The 22,441-nt window shown below is 44.2% G+C and overlaps 1 protein-coding gene and 1 long non-coding RNA gene across 3 annotated transcripts in view; one reads left to right on the forward strand and one right to left on the reverse strand.

Annotated features, from left to right (window-relative positions):
- The window catches only part of SLC1A1 (solute carrier family 1 member 1), a 42,841-nt gene that overhangs the window by 4,940 nt on the left and 15,460 nt on the right, over nt 1–22,441 (forward strand). Inside the window, exons 1-5 of one of the 2 annotated variants that reach the window (XM_081176596.1) lie at nt 5,763–5,805; nt 9,363–9,503; nt 18,856–18,948; nt 19,888–20,002; nt 21,467–21,509. In XM_081176596.1, the coding sequence (XP_081032722.1) occupies nt 5,766–5,805; nt 9,363–9,503; nt 18,856–18,948; nt 19,888–20,002; nt 21,467–21,509 (432 nt within the window). In that variant the 5' untranslated portion in view covers nt 5,763–5,765. Of the gene's footprint in view, nt 1–5,762; nt 5,806–9,362; nt 9,504–18,855; nt 18,949–19,887; nt 20,003–21,466; nt 21,510–22,441 lie in introns of those variants that run through there. The other variant, XM_081176595.1, reaches the window with a different exon arrangement.
- LOC308577263 lies at nt 4,186–5,704 on the reverse strand. The gene is made up of 2 exons (XR_014003549.1): nt 5,587–5,704; nt 4,186–4,510 (listed from the first exon to the last, which is right to left on the reverse strand). It is a non-coding gene; the product is annotated as an uncharacterized lncRNA (long non-coding RNA).

Consider the following 22,441-nt stretch of genomic DNA (forward strand, 5'->3'; position numbering starts at 1 on the left):
GTTGGCAGGAGCAGGGACAGAACAACGGGAGCTCACCCCATTGTGGGGATTCGAGCTGCTGACCTTCTGATCAGCAAGTCCTAGGCTCTGTGGTTTAACCCACAGCGCCACCCACGTCCCTCCTGGCTTACCTTAGGCTGACTTAAATTAAGACAGGGTCATTAAGCTGATTTTCCATAGTTAGAATTGCTCCTTTAACCATCAGAAATAGCAAAAGATAAGCCCTACAGTTCAGCGTACTTTCTTAGAAATTTGGAACTACTTTTGAATGTGTCTAGGCTCTAGTTTCGCATACTCTCAGAACTGATCTAGAAGGGCAAAGGAGCATGCATCTGGACGGTGTATACATATTTAAAAAGTAAAGGTAAAGGACCCCTGACAGTTAAGTCCAGTCGCGAACAACTCTGGGGTTGCGTCGCTCATCTTGCTTTATTGGCCGAGGGAGCTGGTGTACAGCTTCCGGGTCACGTGGCCAGCATGACTAAGCTGCTTCTGGCGAAACCAGAGCAGTGCACGGAAACGCCGTTTACCTTCCCACCGGAGCGATACCTATTTATCTACTTGCACTTTGACATGCTTTCGAACTGCTAGGTTGGCAGGAGCAGGTAGAGAGCAACGGGAGCTCACCCCGTCGCGGGGATTCGAACCGTTGACCTTCCGATTGGCAAGCCCTAGGCTCTGTGGTTTACACCAAATGTGTTGAATATATGCTATATGGTAATTTATGGACCTAATATGTATCTAAAGCCATTTGCACATAACAAAATACGTATTTTCTCAAAGTAATTGTTGAACGGAAATACAATTAAGAAGAAGTGATATTTTAGGGAGCAGGCTAGCAGGCAGGGCCCATTATTTACATCACAGGAGCCTACACAACACAAACCACTGTTGCTGTATGTAGGTTTTATTTTATTTGTTTTTTATCTTATGTTTTGGAAATGTACATCCAGGGGTTTTTTTCCTTTATTTTTTGGGGGGGCCCCCAAGAGAGTAGGGCCCTAAACTATAGCTTGTTTAGCTTATATGTAAATCCGGCACTGACTTTAGGACACCTGTTGTGGGGAGAATTCAACTGGACTTAACTGTCCAGGGGTCCTTTAGTCTTTGGGGGGGGGGGAGAGGAGTGTCTCTGGAGTAATTTTTATATCACTTGACAAAGCAAGTCATCCATTGGACTCTGCATATGTGGCTCAGGATCTGAGCACGAGGGGTTTGAATACATCCTTTGTAAATTCTTGTTCATTTTACTTTGAACAACTCATCCCTGTGCCATAGGACATACTCCTTCAGAATCTTATCAGGTGACCTTGGAGGTTGCCGTTCGTTGTGTGTGGGGGTACACCTTGGGATGTTGGAATGAGTTTCATAATTATTTAGATCTTGGCTACAGTTCAGTTACTTTTCTGAGTTTTGTACATTCATGATTTGATCCAGAAGGCAAATTCACACATGCAATGCTCATATTTTGATCTCCCCCACTGCTTTCCTGCAGGGAGAAATTTAGAGACTTTAATCCTTCTCCACTGACCATGATTTAAAATAATACATACAAATAGAATCTACTGGCAAATTTGTTGTTTCTTCACCGTTTGTTTGCAAGTTACGTTGTTTCTAAAGCAGCTATATATTTCACATGGAAGTCATTTTAGTTTTATGTTTTCCTAAAGAAATCTACTTTAGATAAGTAATGGTTGTGAAAAGATAACATTATTTAAATAAAAAAACATGTTGGTAAATTTTCCAGAAACTCATAGCATCACATTTTAATGTATATAAACATTTTATGTCCATACATTTGAATTCTAATAGATCTTTTGAAGGAAGCACGAAGATCTATTATAATTGAAATGTATGGACATCATAAAATTGTCTCAATTTAGCAAAGAATTGGGCAATTAAAGGCCAAAATTGTGAGTATGGGTTAATGAAGAATAGCCTGGGTATGAAAATAGCTTTTCCATATAGCATTATATTAAGATCAATATGTACTGCTATACTTCAGTACTTCGGAACATTGTTAAGGATAACTGCTATGCTTAGTGTATTTTTGGTATTTGGGATGATAAAGCGTGTCATACTTCAAAGAAACCAGTTAAATTGCTTTTTTGGTACAAGGACATGCCCTTGTGTGCAATTTAATATATTTTTTTTGGGTGGGGCGAAATATATTACAACAACATTTCAATTAGAAACCTTTTCATAGCTGAAAGTGTAATCACATTTTTTTCAAGGTAAATTACAAAATACAATTCCATCCTTCCTTAGTTCAATCAAATGCTGTTTGATGTTTGGGGACTTCATTTGCTTGAGGATCTTAAAAATAATTAAATTATTAAGTAAAAAAGAAAAAGAAAAGTATGTTTCTGTGGAACCTTTCGAAACTTTTGCAACCAAGCTTTGAGTAAGCAGTAGTGCAGTAGCTGAACTGTATACAACTAATATACATAATCTACTGCAGGCTTCCTCAACCTCGGCCCTCCAGATGTTTTTGGCCTACAACTCCCATGATCCCCAGCTAGCAGGACCAGTGGTTAGGGATGATGGGAACTGTAGTCTCAAAACATCTGGAGGGCCGAGGTTGAGGAAGCCTGATCTACTGTGAACTGTATAACTATGATTCAGCTTCTTCTTTGCCTTGACAGAATGTTTCCCTGTTAAGAGTCAGGGCAGAGCTTTTGTCCACAATGACTGCACCAAGCTAGCAGTGTTGGTCAGTGGAATGGAAGAAAGGAAGTAAACATCTGCTCTGGGAAATCCAAACTTCCATTAATCTTGGCTCAGCCCTCCAGATGGTTTGGGACTACAATTCCCATCACCCCTGACCACTGGTCCTATTAGCTAGGGATGATGGGAGTTGTAGTCCCAAACATCTGCAGGGCCGAGTTTGCCTATGCCTGGTCTTGACATTAAGTACGGCGCTAATGTGAAAATTTCACATTGGTTGAAACCAAGAAATTGCAACTCCATTGCAAATTCTATTTCCACGTGAGTCCTCTCTTTGCAGACTGAACAACTGTATTATGTTCATGACCTGGTGCAGGTGTTGTAAGAACTACTACACTCATCAGTGGTAGATTCATAAGTAGAGGTAGGGAAGGAATTCAATTCAGTTTGCATTTAAAGTGGAACCTACCTAACTTGCAGTTAGGTTGACAGTTCGAATCCCCATGACGGGGTGAGCTCCCGTTGTTTAGTCCCTGCTCCTGCCCACCTAGCAGTTCGAAAACACGTCAAAGTGCAAGTAGATAAATAGGTACCATTCCTGCGGGAAGGTAAACGGCATTTCAGTGCACTGCTCTGGTTCACCAGAAGCAGCATAGTCATGCTGGCAACATGACCCAGAAGCTGTCTGCGGACAAACGCCGGCTCCCTCGGCCAGTAAAGTGAGATGAGCGCCGCAACCCCAGAGTCATCCACGACTGGACTTAACTGCCAGGGGTCCCTTTACCTTTAAGCTACTGAAGGTAATGGGACCCTTTATATGTCCAGCCATCCTTTGTCTACAGCAAATTGTCACTGTTTTTTTTTGTGTTGAATATATGCTATATGGTAATTTATGGGCCTAATGTATCTAAAGTCATTTGCACATAACAAAATATGTATTTTATCAAAGTAATTGTTGTAAAGTCCATGCAGAATGCAAAGTTCATACAGAATGTAGGCACCCTATCTATAGAAATGAGCAAACCGGTGATATTTTAGGGAGCAGGCTATCAGGCGGAACCCATTGCTTACATCATAGGAGCCTACACAACACAAAACACTGTTGCTGTATGTAGGTTTTATTTTATTTGTTTTTTATCTTATATTTTGGAAATGTACATCCAGGTTTTTTTCCTTTAAGTTTTTTAGGGCCCCCAAGAGAGTGGAGCCCTAAGTTATAGCTTGTTTAGCTTATATGTAAATCCAGCACTGCCCTTACACATTTGTGGTGGCATGTATGAACCTTTCAACAGGCATTATCCAGTGAGTTTCTATATCATTCAAGCAACCACACTCCACAGAGTATTCTGAATAGCAACAACCCTACAGTGGTACTTGGAGGATGCAACATCCCTGAAACTCCAGTGCTTCTTTGCAAGAGGTCTTGACAGCTGTGCATCTGTTTTGCTATAAACTTCTAATATAGAAAAAGCCCCCCCCCCCCATGGCTGTAATGGCATTTGAAAACAGATCAGTCAATACTGGTGCAAGTGCAGGATTTATTTATTTATTTGAAAAGAATCTGGTATAGAAAGGTTTTAGATTTAACAAAACAAATTCCCATCCGGAATCGTGAGGATTTAATTCACAAACAAACTGAGCTCTAATTTTATTTGTACTTCTGTTGGTAACATATATTCATTACTCGCCAAGGGCAGTAATTTGCCAGAACAGGAAGCCCAGATGAGCTCCCTCCATACATTTATAAATCTGATGGTCGCCATAAGAACCATTATTTCAGAGAAAACACAGCACTGGGAAGCTGCCTCCAGCTCAAGAATCACGGGCACATGGTGTCAGCGTGCTGAAAAACAGAGATGACTGGGGTGTAAAGCACAGGACTGCCTTGCTTTAAAGACAAATTTACAGATACAGGGACAGAAATCTTGGGATTCCATAGTAAAGTCCTAATAATTTCATATGCTGTGCAATGCCCAGAACATTTTAAACGGTTGATGATATTAATAGTGGGTAATATCATCAACCATTACCATCAACCATCAAAAGAGAGTCACTTTTGACTATAGTATGCTGCAGGCAGTGATGATGATGATGATAATAAATTTGAATAATAAAACAGGGGGGGGGGGAATCTCTCCAATGTAAGTTTCATTCACCAGCCTTCCAACCTACCACAAGTAGCCAGGAAATTCCAAAGCAGCAATAAATCTTGCAAGCGGCTTGCCGCGACTCCCAGCAATTAGTGCTCGCTGAACTCAGAGCCACATACCTCATCAATCAATGAGACAGTCCTCCGATAAGCACACGGCCATCTCTACATCTCTGGGCCCATAACCATTATTGGAACACATTGGGGGGGGGCATCGCACAGCGCCCTCACTGAGACAGACTTCTCCGGACATCTTCCTCTGGAGCGCAACCCGGGACGCTCATAACTCTGCAGTCCCGGTGCGCAGCAGCAACACATATCCGAAGATATATGCACACTCAAACAGCAGAGTAAAGCTGGAAGCTCAGGCTATGAGGTGTGACATCTAAGTAATTTATTAAGCAATATATACAGGACAAAGCAGGGATGCGGGTGGCACTGTGGGTTAAACCACAGAGCCTAGGACTTGCTGATCAGAAGGTCGGCGGTTCGAATCCCCGTGACTGGGTGAGCTCCCATTGCTCGGTCCCTGCTCCTGCCAACCTAGCAGTTCAAAAGCACGTCAAAGTGCAAGTAGATAAATAGGTACCGCTCTGGTGGGAAGGTAAACGGCATTTCTCTGCACTGCTCTGGTTCGCCAAAAGTGGCTTAATCATGCTCGCCACATGACCCAGAAGCTGTACGCCGGCTCCCTTGGCCAATGAAGCAAGATGAGCGCCGCAACTCCAGAGTCGGTCACAACTGGACCTAATGGTCAGGGGTCCCTTTACCTTTACAAGACAAAGCAACCATGGTGTCTTCTCACATCTTCTCCAAGAGAGAGAGAAAAAGTACAAAAGTACAATCCAACGGAAGAGATAGAACTGGTTTCCATTTCCCTCACTTTCCAAGCACGGAATGTAAACACAGACATGTGATGTAATAAACACACGTCCAGCAACGGGAGAGAATGAAAATGCTGACAGTTATTGCGACTTCTGGGCTAACAGGTTAGTTGTTTACTGGCAGCCGTATTCCCTGGGGTGGAGGAAGCTGCTTGGGCTCCTGGGGCTGTGCACCCAGGGGCTGGGCGAGCCTCCCATAGGGGCAGGGTACACCGCAGGGCCTCCGGAATCTGCCTGCCTCCTCCCACTCAGCCGCCCTACAGCTGGGAGGGAGGCAGCGGGCAGACCATTTGGGCAGCATGGAGCCTGCACCGCCCAAGTTACCGCGTTACTCCCAGAAGAGACGTGTGGCTCGGGCGCGTTGCAGGCCCCACAGTGAGTGCCACCCGGCATTTTGTCACCCCCCCTCAGTGGTGACACCCAGGGCGGCCCGCACCCACCCCTTCCTCCACCCCTGCCTGGGGTGTCTTCACTACAGATTTAAAGGAGCTTAAATATCCCCTCTCCAGTGTGGTGTAGTGGTTAAGAACGGTAGAGTCGTAATCTGGTGAACTGGGTTCGCTTCCCTGCTCCTCCACATGCTGCTGCTGGTGGCCTTGGGCTAGTCACACTTCTCTGATGTCTCTCAGCCTCACTCACCGCACGGAGTGTTTGTTGTGGGGGAAGAAGGGAAAGGAGAATGTTAGTCACTTTGACTCCTTCGGGTACTGATAAAGCGGGATATCAAATCCAAACTCTTCTTCTTCTTCCAGCTACAGGAGAGCTTTGCATTTGCTGCACATCACATTCTGCATTTAAACAAAGCTTATACTCCCAAGAGATTAGGTCTATACTCCACAAAACCAAATATAATAAAAAGTTCTAAGAAGTTTACATAAAAACCATTAAAAAACAATGATTTTCGGTTTTTAAAAATCCTAAAGACTAGAACAAACTGTGTACCACAAATGAAACTGAGCAATGTAAATAATTTGGTTAAAAGTGTTTTCAACAAGATGGCATGTTTGAAAACTACCATGTTATGCCATGTGTGAGATAATGTGCCTATAACTATGCTAAGAGCAGTAATCAGAAAACAAAATCCACTCTAGAATAATAAGAGAAACTCCTTGTGTGAAAGTTATTTTCACTCAACATATCATTAAGTGTTTTCAGTTATATTTTTGACATTGCTTTCCTTTCCCTGGACTGACTGCAAGTGCTTATAAAATAGGGTGACTCAACTTTAGGAATGAATTTGTACGTAGAAAACCTGGTTAACATATGGCCAGCTATTCCAAAAGGTTTATTATGAAACTACCATACAACATGTATTCATATACATTTGTTTCCTTTAGCTATATATACAAATACAATAATAATAATTTGAAATTTACTATGTGCAGACTTCTGAGTAAAGTATGATAGTCTGGGAAGGTAAGGAGAGGATTCAGTTTATTCCTGCTGTTATACTGAGCAAGATAAATCACACAGAATGTCACCGCATGCTAGACAGCTTCCTTAAACCACTGAGATGCTTTGTGTTGCTTCCTTTTCATCATGTAGCACAACGTACTTCATTAAAACAAAATAAATTTAGCCTGTCAATGAGGAAAGAGCGCTGAAAGAAAGAATGTGTCTTTCTTTATCCAAGGCAGATGACAGATGGCTTCATCTGAAAGCTTCACGTTTGGGCTGAAACATTCTTGAGAAAATGTCTCTCCAGAACAAAAGCATAGAGAACTGAAGCCCAACTCATTTCCTTTTCTTTATATTTTTGTATATATAAGCAGACCGCTCCGTTTCAAAACTTTATGTTGCATAGACACACGCAGAAAACGTATTTGATGGGTTGGAACAATGGGGCAGTTTCAGGAGACGCTAGTTGTTTCAAACCATGTGATTGGTGGCTAGGTGTACCTAACTTTTGAGCATGCTCCAAGGTGAGGCATTAGCCAGTGAGAACAACAACAGGAAGAATGCTTCCATCGTTGAGTTGCCTCACAGGTCCGTACACCTGAAGGAACCTTCTGCCATCTTTGAATAACATACAGTGGTACCTCGGGTTAAGTACTTACCGTATTTTGCGCCCCATAAGACGCTCCGGCCCATAAGACGCACCTAGTTTTTTGGGGGGGAAATAAAGGGAAAAAATTATTTCCCCCCCAGGCGCGGGGCTGGGGCAGCCCGAGCTTCCCCCGACCCCAGCCCCCAAACAGGCAGCTCTCTGCAAGCCGTGGGAGCCCAGCGGTGGTTCCCGCTGCTTGAGGAGAGATCCGCGAAGCCTGCACGTGCTGGGATCAGCGCGCGCAGGCTTCGGGATGCCTGCAACTCTCCCCAAGCAGTGGGAACATTCCCGCTGCTTGGGGAGAGATCCGCGAAGCCTGCACGTGCTGGGATCAGCGCTTGCAGGCTTCGGGATGCCGGCAACTCTCCCCAAGCAGTGGGAACGTTCCCGCTGCTTGGGGAGAGATCCGCGAAGCCTGCACGTGCTGGGATCAGCGCGGGCAGGCTTCGGGATGCCTGCAACTCTCCCCAAGCAGTGGGAACGTTCCCGCTGCTTGGGGAGAGATCCGCGAAGCCTGCGCGTGCTGGGATCAGCGCGCGCAGGCTTCGGGATGCCTGCAACTCTCCCCAAGCAGTGGGAACGTTCCCGCTGCTTGGGGAGAGATCCGCGAAGCCTGCGCGTGCTGGGATCAGCGCGCGCAGGCTTCGGGATGCCTGCAACTCTCCCCAAGCAGTGGGAACGTTCCCGCTGCTTGGGGAGAGATCCGCGAAGCCTGCACGTGCTGGGATCAGCGCTTGCAGGCTTCGGGATGCCTGCAACTCTCCCCAAGCAGTGGGAACGTTCCCGCTGCTTGGGGAGAGATCCGCGAAGCCTGCACGTGCTGGGATCAGCGCTTGCAGGCTTCGGGATGCCGGCAACTCTCCCCAAGCAGTGTGAACGTTCCCGCTGCTTGGGGAGAGATCCGCGAAGCCTGCACGTGCTGGGATCAGCGCGCGCAGGCTTCGGGATGCCTGCAACTCTCCCCAAGCAGTGGGAACGTTCCCGCTGCTTGGGGAGAGATCCGCGAAGCCTGCACGTGCTGGGATCAGCGCTTGCAGGCTTCGGGATGCCGGCAACTCTCCCCAAGCAGTGGGAACGTTCCCGCTGCTTGAGGAGAGGTCCGCGAAGCCTGGAGAGCGAGAGGGGTCGGTGCGCACCTACCGCTCTCGCTCTCCAGGCTTCAGCGAAAGCCTGCATTCGCCCCATAAGACGCACCCACATTTCCCCTTCATTTTTGGAGGGGAAAAAGTGCGTCTTATAGGGCGAAAAATACGGTAATTCGTTCCGGAGGTCCGTTCTTAACCCGAAACCGTTCTTAACCTGAGGTACCACTTTAGTTAATGGGTCTCCTGCTGCTGCCGCTGCGCCGCCACCACACGATTTCCGGTCTCATCCTGGGGCAAAGTTCTTAACCCGAGGTATTATTTCTGGGTTAGCAGAGTTAGTAACCCAAAGCATTTGTAACCCGAAGCGTTTATAACCCGAGGTACCACTGTACTTTCGAAGAACAAACATTTCCAGCACTGTCATAATTTGCTTTATGTTGATTAAAATTATATTCAAAACATGATTTCATTCCTCCCCCCCCCCCTCCCAAATACTAAATCTGGTTTTGTATTTCACTGTTACTTCTTAGGCATTGGATTGGGTGTCGCCGTTAGGGAATATGGAAATCTCTCCAATCTGGATAAATTTTACTTTGCCTTTCCGGGAGAAGTTCTGATGAGGATGCTCAAGCTAATCATATTGCCATTAATTATATCAAGTATGATAACAGGTAAGACCAAATATATATATATATTCTTATTTCTGTAAATAAAATCTGTTTGGTTAAAAAATAGCATTAAGCATTTAAAACTTTACTTCCACGATTTTCAAATGTAACATTTCTCAAGTCTTACACTGATGCTATTTTAAGAATATAATGTAATAATTATTTATTATTTATCCCCCGCCCATCTGGCTGGGTTTCCCCAACCACCCTGGGTGGCTCCCAACAGAATACTAAAAACACAATAAAACATCAAACATTAAAAACTTCCCTAAACAGGGTTGCCTTCAGATGCCTTCTAAAAGTCAGATAGTTGTTTATCTCCTTGACATCTGATGGGAGGGCATTCCACAGGGCGGGTGCCACTACTGAGAAGGCCCTCTGCCTGGTTCCCTGTAATATCAAAGCATTTCCTTCACCTCCAATTTCTAGGTTATTGTTCCTTAACAGGTTTTAGGTAGCTCAAACTTTGAAATTTACACAACTGTAGAGCAGGTTCTCAGCTCAGGGTTTCTTCTGAGGGCTCTTGTCCTTTCCCGGTTACATTGCAGCTGCTTCACCAACTGCAACCAGTTCTCAACAGGGATAGCCTAACCATGCTCTGATAACCTCCCAAATTGGATTGCCAGGGGTGAGAGGAGGAGTACCTAATCCCCTATCAATTTGCCCATCCTCTAAAATCATCTTATGAGATCCTCCTTCACGCAAACTCCTTGCCTAAGGTGGGGTGGTTAGAGAGAGGACCTTGTCAGACATGGCTCCCCAGTTAGAAAATACCCTCCAAAGGAGACACACCTGGCCACCAGCGCTGTTATCTTGTATGTACCAAGCAAAACTCTGGTTTTGCTTCTGGAAGGAAGAGCTGGGAGTGTTGATCCTTCAAAGTGGAAAGCAGATGTCTTGTGCTGTTTCAGAGTAACAACAAACCTTTGAGAAGTGAATGCATTTTAGAGCTCCGGGACGCAGGTGGCACTGTGGGTTAAACCACAGAGCCTAGGACTTGCCAGTCAGAAGGTCGGCGGCTCAAATCCCCGCGACGGGGTGAGCTCCCGTTTCTCGGTCCCTGCTCCTGCCAACCTAGCAGTTTGAAAGCACGTCAAAGTGCAAGTAGATAAATAGGTACCGCTCCGGCGGGAAGGTAAACGGCGTTTCTGTGCGCTGTTCTGGTTCGCCAGAAGCGGCTTAGTCATGCTGGCCACATGACCCAGAAGCTGTATGCCGGCTCCCTTGGCCAATAAAGCGAGATGAGCACCGCAACCCCAGAGTCGGCCACGAATGGACCTAACGGTCAGGGGTCCCTTTACCTTTAGTCAGAAGGCATAAATTGAAAGTAAATCATCCAGGAAGCTTAAAGAACAAGCCTGTTAAGGCGCAAGACAGCATATCCTAAATGCTAGCGCCTTGTGATGACCAGCACACAAACCCCCAAACTGTACCCTGCCATGTCCCCTTTTTGTCCCTAATGACGCTGAAGTTCTGCATTAGAACTGTGGGAAGAGAAAATTGAGTACATTCATACCTTGGTTTCAGAACAGCTTAGTTCTCGAACGTTTTGGCTCCCAAATGCTGTGAACCCGGAAGTGACAAAACCCGATTTGCGAAGCTGAATGTCCAACGTGGCTTCTGCTCTTCCGTTTGGCTGCAGGAGCTTCCTGCAGCCAATCAGAAGCCACGCTTTGGTTTTGGAAGTTGAATGGACTTCTGGAACGGATTCCATTCGATTTCCAAGGTATGACTGTACTGGATCTCACTCTCTGAAGCTAGAAGGGGATATCCAATATATCCTATGGGCCCAAAACTCCTTCCCAGGGACCATCGGATTACAAGCTCAGAAAGCAAAAACAAAAATATATGCCATATTAATTATACATGAAGTGAACATCCAAAAGTGTTTAAACTTTTTTTTATGGAGGGGGTACCTAATAAAGGGGCACTTAACATGATTTAAATGTTTTATTCACAGAAATCCCAAGTTTTGCTTGATTATTTTTTTTATGGATACTTGTAAATATTTTAAAATATGACAACTCAGTAATGTACACTTCTGGTTTACTATTTAAGCTTCAGGTGGGGAAATTAAGAAGCTGGAAATTGCCGACATGTTAATTTTTGCTTACGTGAAGAGCTGTATACATGAATAAGTGTGCTTCTTACAGATAGTCATCTGATAAAGTTACTTACAAATTTGATGTTGGAACCGACTGGTATTGTATCCATTTCCAGTTGTCCAATCCAGCAACATCTGCAGGGCACCCTGCTAGATACCTCTACAAGAAAGTAGCTGTGGCTTTGCAGTGTGAGATATCTGAGTTGTCTTAGTAGGGATGTGTAAATAGGCAGAAGTTTGTATATTCTGAATTATTAAAAATCTTACAAGGAAAGGAAGAAAGTGTTCAAATCATTGGCGTGAAGTGCAAGGAAATGACTGTGATGAAGGGCATTGTTTGCCAAGCAGGACAAAGACTGGAGCTAAATGGAGTACTCATCTTTTCAAGCTAATTAGGACAGCTGAAAAGTAAAAGGACCCCTGGACGGTTAAGTCCAATCAAAGGTGACTATGAGGTTGCGGCGCTCATCTCGCTTTCAGGCTGAGGGAGCCGGCGTTTGTCCGCAGACAGCATTCTGGGTCATGTGGCCAGCATGACTAAACCGCTACTGGTGCATGGAGGACTGTGATGAGTGCCAGAGCGCACGGAAACACCATTTACCTTCCTGCCGCAGCTGTACCTATTTATCTACTTGCACTGGCATGCTTTCAAACTGCTACGTTGGCAGGAGCTGGGACAGAGCAACAGGAGCTCATCCCGTTGTGCAGATTCGAACCGCCGACCTTCTGATCAGCAAGCCCAAGAGGCTCAGTGGTTTAGACCACAGCACCACCTGCGTCCCTCAAATTCAGAACTTAACAATCATAGAATCACAAAACTGTAGAGTTGGGTGAAGTGAAGGGCATGAGGCAGGAGTTGGTAATGCAGGTGCAAAGTTATTTTGGCACCTGTTTCTACCGCTTCATTTCCCCCTTGAACAATGTATAATGAAGGAGACAAAGGTCACAGACAGAGCACGGCAGACCACTGAGAAAGCCAAAGGTTAGATAGAGGGCATAATGTTCAGACAGCTGTGGCTTGTCTGCGGATGGAAGTGTGCTCCACATCCGGCGGTCATTCCTTCAGTTTTTTAGTTTTGGTGGCCCTTGATCTGGACACTAGACTTCTCTTGATGCAGTCTAGAATTGCATTAGCTTTTCTTTTCTTTTTTGGTGCTGCATCACACTGTTTACTCATGTTAAGCTTGTGGTCCACTAAGACCTCTAGATCCTTCCATATGCACTACTATCAAGCCAGGTGCCCTCACAAATCCTTCTGTAAGGCAAGATTCCCTCTTGTTCTGACAGTCATCAGATGAGAGTTAAAGGAGGAAATGGGTCGTGCGTCATAGAAGACATGTGTAAATCCTCACAGTCTTCTGGGAAGACAATGATTGCCTTAGTCTGAAATTTGCAAGGTGGTTGTGATGCAGTTTTCAAAGAGATGGCAATGTGATTGTTCTGCAATGTAGGAAAACTAGAATTTTCCCCTCATATTAGGTTATGTGAGTTGATCAGTTACACATCACGTGCAACCTGGTTTGTGTGCAGGCTGCTTTTGAATTCCAGATCATCCACATCATTCTGCTGACACGTTCACAAAGCACAACCACATTATACGTAGCCACCTGCTTTGCCGAACTGTACACTGAAGTGGTTGTGTGAATCAGTTCTTAATGCACGTGCTCTTCCAGCAGAGCTCATTTTAATGTTTGATCGCGCTTGGTTAAGTAGTAACCACACTCTTCAAAAGCATGGCATGTGTGTTTGAGGTCATGCATTTTGTCTCTGCAGTCTATATCTTGTGCAAGCACAACAAGCACCTATTGTCTGCCTCGGGAACTGGCCAAGTATGCAGTATGAAATCAATCTCTGTAGAAAGAGGATTTATGGTTTGATCATCAAATAGAGCAGTGTTGGCACAGGCAGTTAAAACAGGACAGGCTTTTTTGCTGATCCTCTTTAATGACCAATTTATTGTGTGGGCTAAATGGAATGGAGGAAGAAATAGATTCTGTCAGTTTCCCTCTAATAGCTAGGTGACTTGTTCAGGCCTTGCTAGAAGCTCTGAGAAAGGGAGGACTGCTGATTCACACTCAGTGATGACTTTCAGATTTCATCAGTGGCTAATTTCTAAAAGAGAGCTGCTTTGAGTTCAAGCCTGCCTGAAAGGCACACCCTTTGATCTTCTCCCTAATATCGGGTGTTTTGTGGGACTAACGCTGGTCACTCTGTGCAGAGAAGGAACTCTGCACATGTGCAGAGGCACGCATATCTTACTATCTCACAACATCGTTCAGAATGGAAGCCTTGCTCAACTGAAATTTGGTTCTGGGTCTCCATCTTAGTAATTTAGTGGGACCTTTGAAACACTGAAGGGACACGGGTGGCACTGTGGGTTAAACCACAGAGCCTAGGGCTTGCCAATCAGAAGGTCAGTGGTTCGAATCCCCGCGACAGGGTGAGCTCCCATTGCTCGGTCCCTGCTCCTGCCAACCTAGCAGTTCAAAAGCACGAAGTGCAAGTAGATAAATAGGTACTGCTCCGGCAGGAAGGTAAACGGTGTTTCTGTGCACTACTCTGGTTCGCCAGAAGCGGCTTAGTCATGCTGGCCACATGACCCGGAAGCTGCATGCTGGCTCCCTCGGCCAATAAAGCGAGATGAGCGCCGCAACCCCAGAGTCGTCTGCGACTGGACCTAATGGTCAGGGGTCCCTTTACCTTTAAAATACTGAAATGCTGACACATGACAGTAGAAGTCAATGTGCCGAGGCACCACCCCATAAAGAACATAGAACAGAGCTCTATAGCTTTGTACTGGGACACGGTCACAATTCTGGCAACAGTACAGGATAAGCCATTAACACACTATACTGGCGGATGCACCAGGGGAATTATGTTGATCTTGGGGTGCAAGGAAATGACAGGATTCTCTCCACAGTGGCGGAGCAAGCCGATTAGGCGCCTGGGGGCAGCGCACATGCCCTGGGCCATGGGGCGGGGCCACCCGCCCAGAATGTGGGACAGGATGCTCCATGGGGCCTCTGGAGTCTGCCTGCCCCTCCCACTCAGCTGCCCTACAGCTGAGGGGGAGGTGGTGGGTGGGCTGTTTAGGGTAGCGTAGAGCCTGCGGGCGCTCAAGCCACCGTGTCACTCCCAGGAGAGACACATGGCTTGGGCGCTGCAGGCCTTAGTGCCACCCAGCATTTTGTCACACACACCCCGTGGTGACACCCGGGGCGGCCTGCCCCCACCGCACCCCCCTTCCTCCACCACTGCCTCTTCAATCCCCTTGTGTAATACTTGGGTCTTTGTCCCTTAAAGGAACTATTGAGAGTGATACAGGGACTGGGGGGTGTTTAAAGGATACTTGCAAAACCATACTGAAAAATCAGAACTCCTATTCGAATAAACAAGTTCCGTTTTAAATACTGAAATACTAAATAAGATGGATAACAATGTGTAATAGAAAAAGAAGCATGAAATTAGGTTAAAGGTGTGAAAGAAAGTAATAGAAGTGGAAAGAAATTGCAATGGAATAGATTGGAAGTCTAACACAAAGGTGGGGTGAAGGGTTGTGGATGGTGATGGGAAAAGGAATTATCTGTGGGATTGAGTGTAGGTATGTTTGAACATTTTTAAGGATTGTATGAAATGTATGTTTGTATGCTTGTATATTCACAATATGTGTGTATTAATGCTGAATTATTTTAATAATAATAATAAATTAAATTTTTTAATTTTTTTTTAAAAAGAGAGTGATACAAATTTGTACTGTTTATAGTTAAGGGGATGAAGGACCAAACCAGCCAGGACACTGAAGAATGGAGGTAGAGGAGCTCCTACCATAACTGCATATTTGTCCTTTTGCATAGAAGAAGGGCTGTGAGGAATGCACTGGCCCAGCAATTCAAACACAGCTTCTCTGCCAGAATGCCTAGCGCCAACATGATCAAGTGATAAGATCTCCTTGCAATGGAGCTATGGATCGATCCTCTGTCCTTCGGTTATTTATCCATAGGAATAGGTTTTCAGAGTTTTATCTCTCTGAAAACCACTGAAATGCTGGGAATTTTTTTAGCAAAAGATCTTAACTATGAATGTATGTGATTGGTATGTAATGCAGACCTTGCTTATTAAACTGAGCTTGTTGCAGCTTTTCCCTATCTGGAAAACCTTGTGAAATTTGAACACTGTCCCAAGGTTTGCTTGATTTTGTATGTTTTTTAAGAAGCTTTATCTGTGTTGCTGAATGAAATTTCTTAGCATTGACAAATAGACAGAAGTACTTCCTTCTTGACTTCTGTTCCAGGAACAGACCCTTTAAAAGGGTTCTTATGTTGCTCCTTATTGTCTCTTTCTTTTAATTTCATTTCTTTTGCGACTGTTGCACTCTCTCCTTTTGTGGTATTTTCTCTGTCCTTCACTTTGTTCTGCTTAAGCATGCTTGCCCAGTAATTTGAAAGCTATAGCTCCAATCTTCAGATCCACATGTAATATAGTTCCCTGAAAATAGGCATGCGTTACCAACAAACAAACCTCATGAGCTTTCATGTTCCATTTCTGATTTGTATTTTTTTCATTGTGAGGGGTATATAATTTGCAATGTTGTATTTCTTTTAAAAAAAATGACAAGTAGAAAGTGAGGGTTTATTTTTTTAACCTAATTGCTCATAAAGCACAAAATGATTAATGCACCAATTATTCATATATTTCTGGAATGTATGGTTGTAGATTAAAAACTCCCCAAACAAGATTTCTCTGTATGTTACCACTCCCCTTATTTTTCCATCTATATTGACCTACTGGCTAGATCTTGTGCTACCACGATTTCCTTTCTGCTATCACTGTGGACTCTGTAACCAGTATAGATGAACCTTTCCATGTCAAGAAAGCATGGTTTAACCCCAACTGTTTCCCCCTAAATGCAACAGCGCTTCCTTCACATTCATTGCCCATGGAGTTCCTTAGTTGTCCTGATTCAGATTGGGTTCTTGCAAACTTGTTTATGGATGCTGGTACTTCAGGGATGGGGAACTTGTAACTTGCCAGACGTTATTAAACTACAACTTCCATCTTTTCTTAACACTGGCTGCGCCGACTTAACTCTGATGGTAGCTGGAATCCAAATATAGCTGGAGGACCACAGGTTTCTCCTCTCTGTTCCAGTGAAATATTAACCCCAGAAATATTTTTTTCCTTAAAGACTGAAAGTTCATGCTGAGAACTGCACAGACCATCATTTAAATCACATAGTCCTATCCTGTAAGAATCATGGGAGCTGTAGCTTTACATGTATGGATAATACCCAGCACCCTTAGCAAACTACAGTTCCCAGGATTCTTTGGTGGGTGCTTTAAATGCGTGTTGTATACACAGCCACAAATTCGGACCCTGCCCACAGGAGATGTTGTTTCTTGTCAGAAGTTCTGAGAATTCTAATGGAAATAATCCTGTTGTTTGTTATGAAACAATTTAAGTTACAGTCTCTTCCCATCTCTTGGAGTGGGGGGAGGGGGGAGGAGAGCAGAAATAGCCATTGATGAACCATTGCTATATCTTCCTGGCTATTTTTTATTTTTATTTTTAAGCAATACATTTCAGAGGCAAAGCCTCCTAACCGTCATTGTACAGTGGTACCTCGGCTTACAAGCACCTCGGGTTACAAACACTTTGGGATACAGACTCCACTAACCGAGAAGTAGTACCTCAGATTAAGAACTTTACCTCAGGATGAGAACAGAACTCGTGTGCTGGCGGCGTGGTGGGAGCGGGAGGCCCCATTAGCTAAAGTGGTACCTCAGGTTAAGAACAGTTTCAGGTTAAGAACGGACCTCCGGAATGAATTAAGTTCATAACCAGAGGTATCACTGTCTGAAATTCTGAAATAATGTCTTATTTCTAAAACTGATTAGTTTATTTTATTAGATGAAAAGACAGGCTAACATCCATCTCATGAAATAAATTTCCCATGCCACTGAGTCACTTTTAAAAGCAGTTAGATTTTCCTGTGCAAGTTAAAAAGGTGGCATGTACGACATAGAATAAAATGGCACAAACAGATACATTATCAGGATAGGATGCTGGCTATCAGCCACAATGACCCAATGAGACCTGTATGTTCAGGGTAATACCATATGTACTTGAATCTAATGCTCACCTTTTTTAGCCAAATTACATTGCAGAAATTAAGGGGCACATTAGATTCGATGGCACATTTACATCTGCCAGCAAATACATTTTTTGGTTTCCAGGTTCTGAAAATTGAGGTGTGCATTAGATTTGATGGCACATTAGACTCAAGTAAATATGATATATCTTTGATTAATCAATCTGAAGGTGGTGCAGCAGATGAGATACAACACCTTGATGCCATGCTTGTGAGATTCCAGGGATCTGCTTGACAGTTGTTGTAAACAGAGAGTAATGCTGCCATACTGGTTGATCGAACAGAAGTGTCTACTAACAAGTGGTTTCAACCAATTTCCTCTTCCTTCTGCAACCCCCTGCACCCCCTTCCACACTGTCTTGGAAGTTCCCTTAACTCTACTATGTTAGTAGGCATTTCATATGAACATATGAAGTCATCTTATACCAAATCAAACCATGATTAGTGCATTTAGCTCACTATTGTCTCCATTGGCGGGTCAGCATCTCCCCAGGGTTTCAGGCAGGGCACATTCCCAGTCGTACCTTGAGATGCCCGGGATTGGGACCCTCCGCATGTGAAATGACTGTTTTGCCACTGAACTACGTATGGCCCTTCGTGTGTATCAAAAGCTTTTTCTGCAAGTGGAAAAGCTTAATTGGAAGTCACCCACAATGCAAGGAGAATAGGTAAAGCAAATATCAGAAATGTAGACATGAACTGGCCATGTGGAGATGGCAGTATTGAGTCGGTGGCTCATGTACTTCTGGCTTGCACTCCTTATAAAAAGATTTGAGGAGTGACGTTGTCCATGCCAAGTCACTCAACCCTTGCTACTCTGCCCTTTCTTCTAGCAGATCAAGATGATCAGGTGGCAGCAAAAAACTGCAAGGTTTCTAGCAGGGGCAGTTAGAATAAGATCCATTATTTTACTATTGATGTAAACCTCCAAAATGTATTTTGTATAGTTAAGTTTTCACCTCTTCAGTACATTTTATTTTCTTGCTATGGCTAGTGACTGATGCAAATAAAGATTCTTCTGATCTGATCTGATCTAGACATGAACTGCATTTATTTACAAATGTTTATGAACTAGAATCTCATTATTTTCCAAATATCCCCAGGTGTTGCTGCTTTGGACTCCGGCATTTCTGGAAAGATTGGCTTGCGGGCAGTTGTTTACTACTTCTTCACTACAGCTTTAGCCGTAATCCTAGGTAATCCTAGAATCTTTATAATCCTTAAATTTATTTGCATTGTACAATGATGTTTTGTTTTTATTTTAAATGCACATCAGAAGTGGACAGTCATTTTTCACCTCACCCAGATTTTTTAGAAAGAGCATGTTTGGATAAACTGTTACATCTAGAGTCATTCTCATGGAGAAGGATGTTTTTTCCCCTCCATGCTACATTCCAGATATGTGATTTCATAGGCATACAGGATTGCCTTAACAACAATTATCATGCTTAACCATGGGATTACCTGTACCTGTACCGTTACCTGTACTGTTTAGGGAAGCTTTTAATATTTGATGAATTCTTGTATTTTAATATTCTGCCGGAAGCTGTCCAGAGTGGCTAGGAAACCCAGTCAGATGGGCGGGGTATAAATAATAAATTATTATTATTATTATTATTATTATTATTATTATTATTATTACTGAGCAAACAAGGACGAGGCAGGAGCAAAGCAGCTGCAGTCTCCTCCTTAGGATCCAGCCCATTCACATAAACCATCATTTCACTTATTGTGAATGTGCAACTTTGGCCCCTATGTCCATCTGCTGCCTTGGTTCATCAATAGGCTGAATGACTTGGTGGGTTGTGTGTTTATCCTTTCACCTCCTATAAAGCTTACTCTCTGTTGTGTGTGCCACAGAAGCTCAGAAATGAGTCAGCTGTTTCCTCACTAAAGGAATTAACCCATTAAACTGCATTCCTTAACATGATCTTGTGGCGACTTTGTATCCTGTAACAGTGAACTCAGTTTTCCACCAAACTTGAAAGGAAAAATCACTGACTCTACAGCTGACACAATCCTGGCCTGTCATTTGCTGTGCTCTGGAAACAGCCATTGTACACCTTGTAAAAATAAAATAAAATGCTGTGTGCAAGATTTACATCTGTTCAGAATGTTATTTTTCTCCATTACAGGGGTTGTGTTGGTTGTGGCTATCAAACCAGGAGTGTCCCAGAATGCTGCGGAGATTGACAGAATGGGCAGTACACCTGAGGTCTCCACAGTGGATGCTATGTTAGACTTGGTTAGGTGAGCTTTCAAATTCTGTTCTGTTGCTAAACCGATTGCACCATAAATGCCACTGTCTCAAGTTTTAAGCTATCAAACCATATGTATCTGAAAGATGGAAACGCTTGTACAGTCATACCTCGAGTTACAGATGCTTCAGGTTGTGTGTTTTCAGGTTGTGCACCGCTCCGAACCTGGAAGTACCAGAACGGGTTACTTCCAGGTTTCGGCGCTTGCGCATGTGCAGAAACACTAAATTGTGCTTTGCACATGCGCAGAAGTGCCGAATCGCAACCCGCGCGTGCACAGACACGGCACTGCGGGTTGTAAACATGCCTCACGCACGGATCACGTTCACAACCTGAGCATCTAGAACTTTTAAGCAATAGATTGTATTCAGTGCTGTCTGCAGACCTTGAGCAAGCAGAATAAACCTCTGTTTTTACAACAAGACTTCACATTCCTCTTCTCCCTGTGGAGCCCTCTGAGTGCTTTCATTCACCTGCTCCAGGTGTTGTGGTTTCTCTGGAGCATATTTTGTGGGGAGAAGCAGAGATGTTGAAGTCCAGGTGCCCAAGTGGAAATCTGCTCATGCAATGCTGGATTCTGACCAATATAAAGGACTTGTTCATAATGATGCCGTTCCTTTTCTTGATAAAGCACAGAGGGTAGCATATGCAATTCATACTAGCTTTTTCTTTTTCTTTACTCAGCTGGTAGGTGTCACCTGCCCAATGCAGTATTTGGAACCATTTGTCTGCCAAAACAAAATGATATACAGTGGTGCCTCGCAAGACGAAAAGAATCCGTTCTGTGATTCTCTTCGTCTAGCGGTTTATTCGTCTTGCAAAGCAAGCCCATTGACGGATTAGCGGATAGCGCTATTAGCGCTATTAGCGGCTTTTAGCGGCTTATCGGCTTATCGGATCAGCTGATAAGCGGCTTAGAAAAAGGGGGGAGGGGAAAAAACCAGCAGGAACTCGCAAGACATTTTCGTCTTGCGAAGCAAGCCCATAGGAGATTTGTTTTGTGAAGCACCTCCAAAACGGAAAACTCTTTCGTCTAGCGAGTTTTCCGTCTTGCGAGGCATTCGTCTTGCGGGGCACCACTGTAATCACTAAACACAACAAGGAGAAAGTGCTACAAAGTCTGGGTGGGACATTTTTATCCTACTCTGTCAATCCAGTAAGATTGTATATCTGTATCCCATGCACTGCATCCCGACTGAATGACAAATATAGCATGGAAGAAAGATCCCAGTCTGTTGTGAACCCATTTGTTAAAACGTTGACTCTTTAAGGCCTTACATAAGTGTTTCACCTTGAACAGATCTTCCTAGAACTTTGAGCTTTGATATAATATATCCTGGGATATGTGGAGAGAGAGAGAGAAAAACATTATCACCAGCATTCCTTATTGCTTCTTGAATATACTTTGTATTGTTACATTGCAATATCATTAAACGATCTTAAAATCCTTCTGCAGGAATATGTTCCCAGAAAACCTTGTGCAGGCCTGTTTCCAACAGGTAAGTTCAATCTTGGTATTTACTAACCCCTGTTCTGGTATTTACTAACCCCTTCTCTGGGTGGCACAGTGGGTTAAACCACAGAGCCTAGGACTTGCCGATGAGAAGGTCAGCAGTTCGAATCCCTGCGACGGAGTGAGCTCCCGTTGCTCGGTCCCTGCTCCTGCCAACCTAGCAGTTCGAAAGCACGTCAAAGTGCAAGTAGATAAATAGGTACCGCTCTGGCGGGAAGGTAAACAGCGTTTCCGTGCACTGCTCTGGTTCGCCAGAAGTGGCTTAGTCATGCTGGCCACACAACCCGGAAGCTGTATGCCGGCTCCCTCGGCCAGTAAAGCGAGATGAGCGCCGCAACCCCAGAGTCGGCCACAACTGGACCTAATGGTCAGGGGTCTCTTTACCTTTACCTTACTCTGCATTTATTTCTCCACCTCCATAAAACAACATTGTGGTGCTTATACTGTAGGATACTGTGATATTTTGGGTGCAAAAAAACACAACCCTAATGAAAACATCAAGGAAAAATTAGGGTTTCCTTTCCAATTACTAACGCATTAGACAACAATTTTCAGAACCAAAGCAACATATAAAGCTTGCATTCCAGGGCGACATTAAGATACAAAACCAAAGGCCTTCATAGACCAAGTGGTTCCCTTTTTCTAGTGGTGCAGAAATATTACGTGCCTGCAACTTCCTCAGCACTGGGATTGGCCTGCAAGGCGTCATCTTTATAGCTCAGAAAAAGAAAGTGAGGAATCAGAGGGAATTTTATGGTTCTCTGATTGCTTGCACTTACGGTGAAGGAGGAGAAGTGTTAGGTAGAAGGAATAAGGAATGTAGAAATAAACCAACACGAGGACATGACCCTGGCTCAGGTGTGGCTCTTCAGAGAGGATGTTGTGTTCTCTTAACTGCCCCTCTCCCAACACTCTTCA

This window comes from Podarcis bocagei (genome assembly GCF_964188305.1).
Source record: "Podarcis bocagei genome assembly, chromosome: 17".
Lineage (NCBI taxonomy): Eukaryota > Metazoa > Chordata > Lepidosauria > Squamata > Lacertidae > Podarcis > Podarcis bocagei.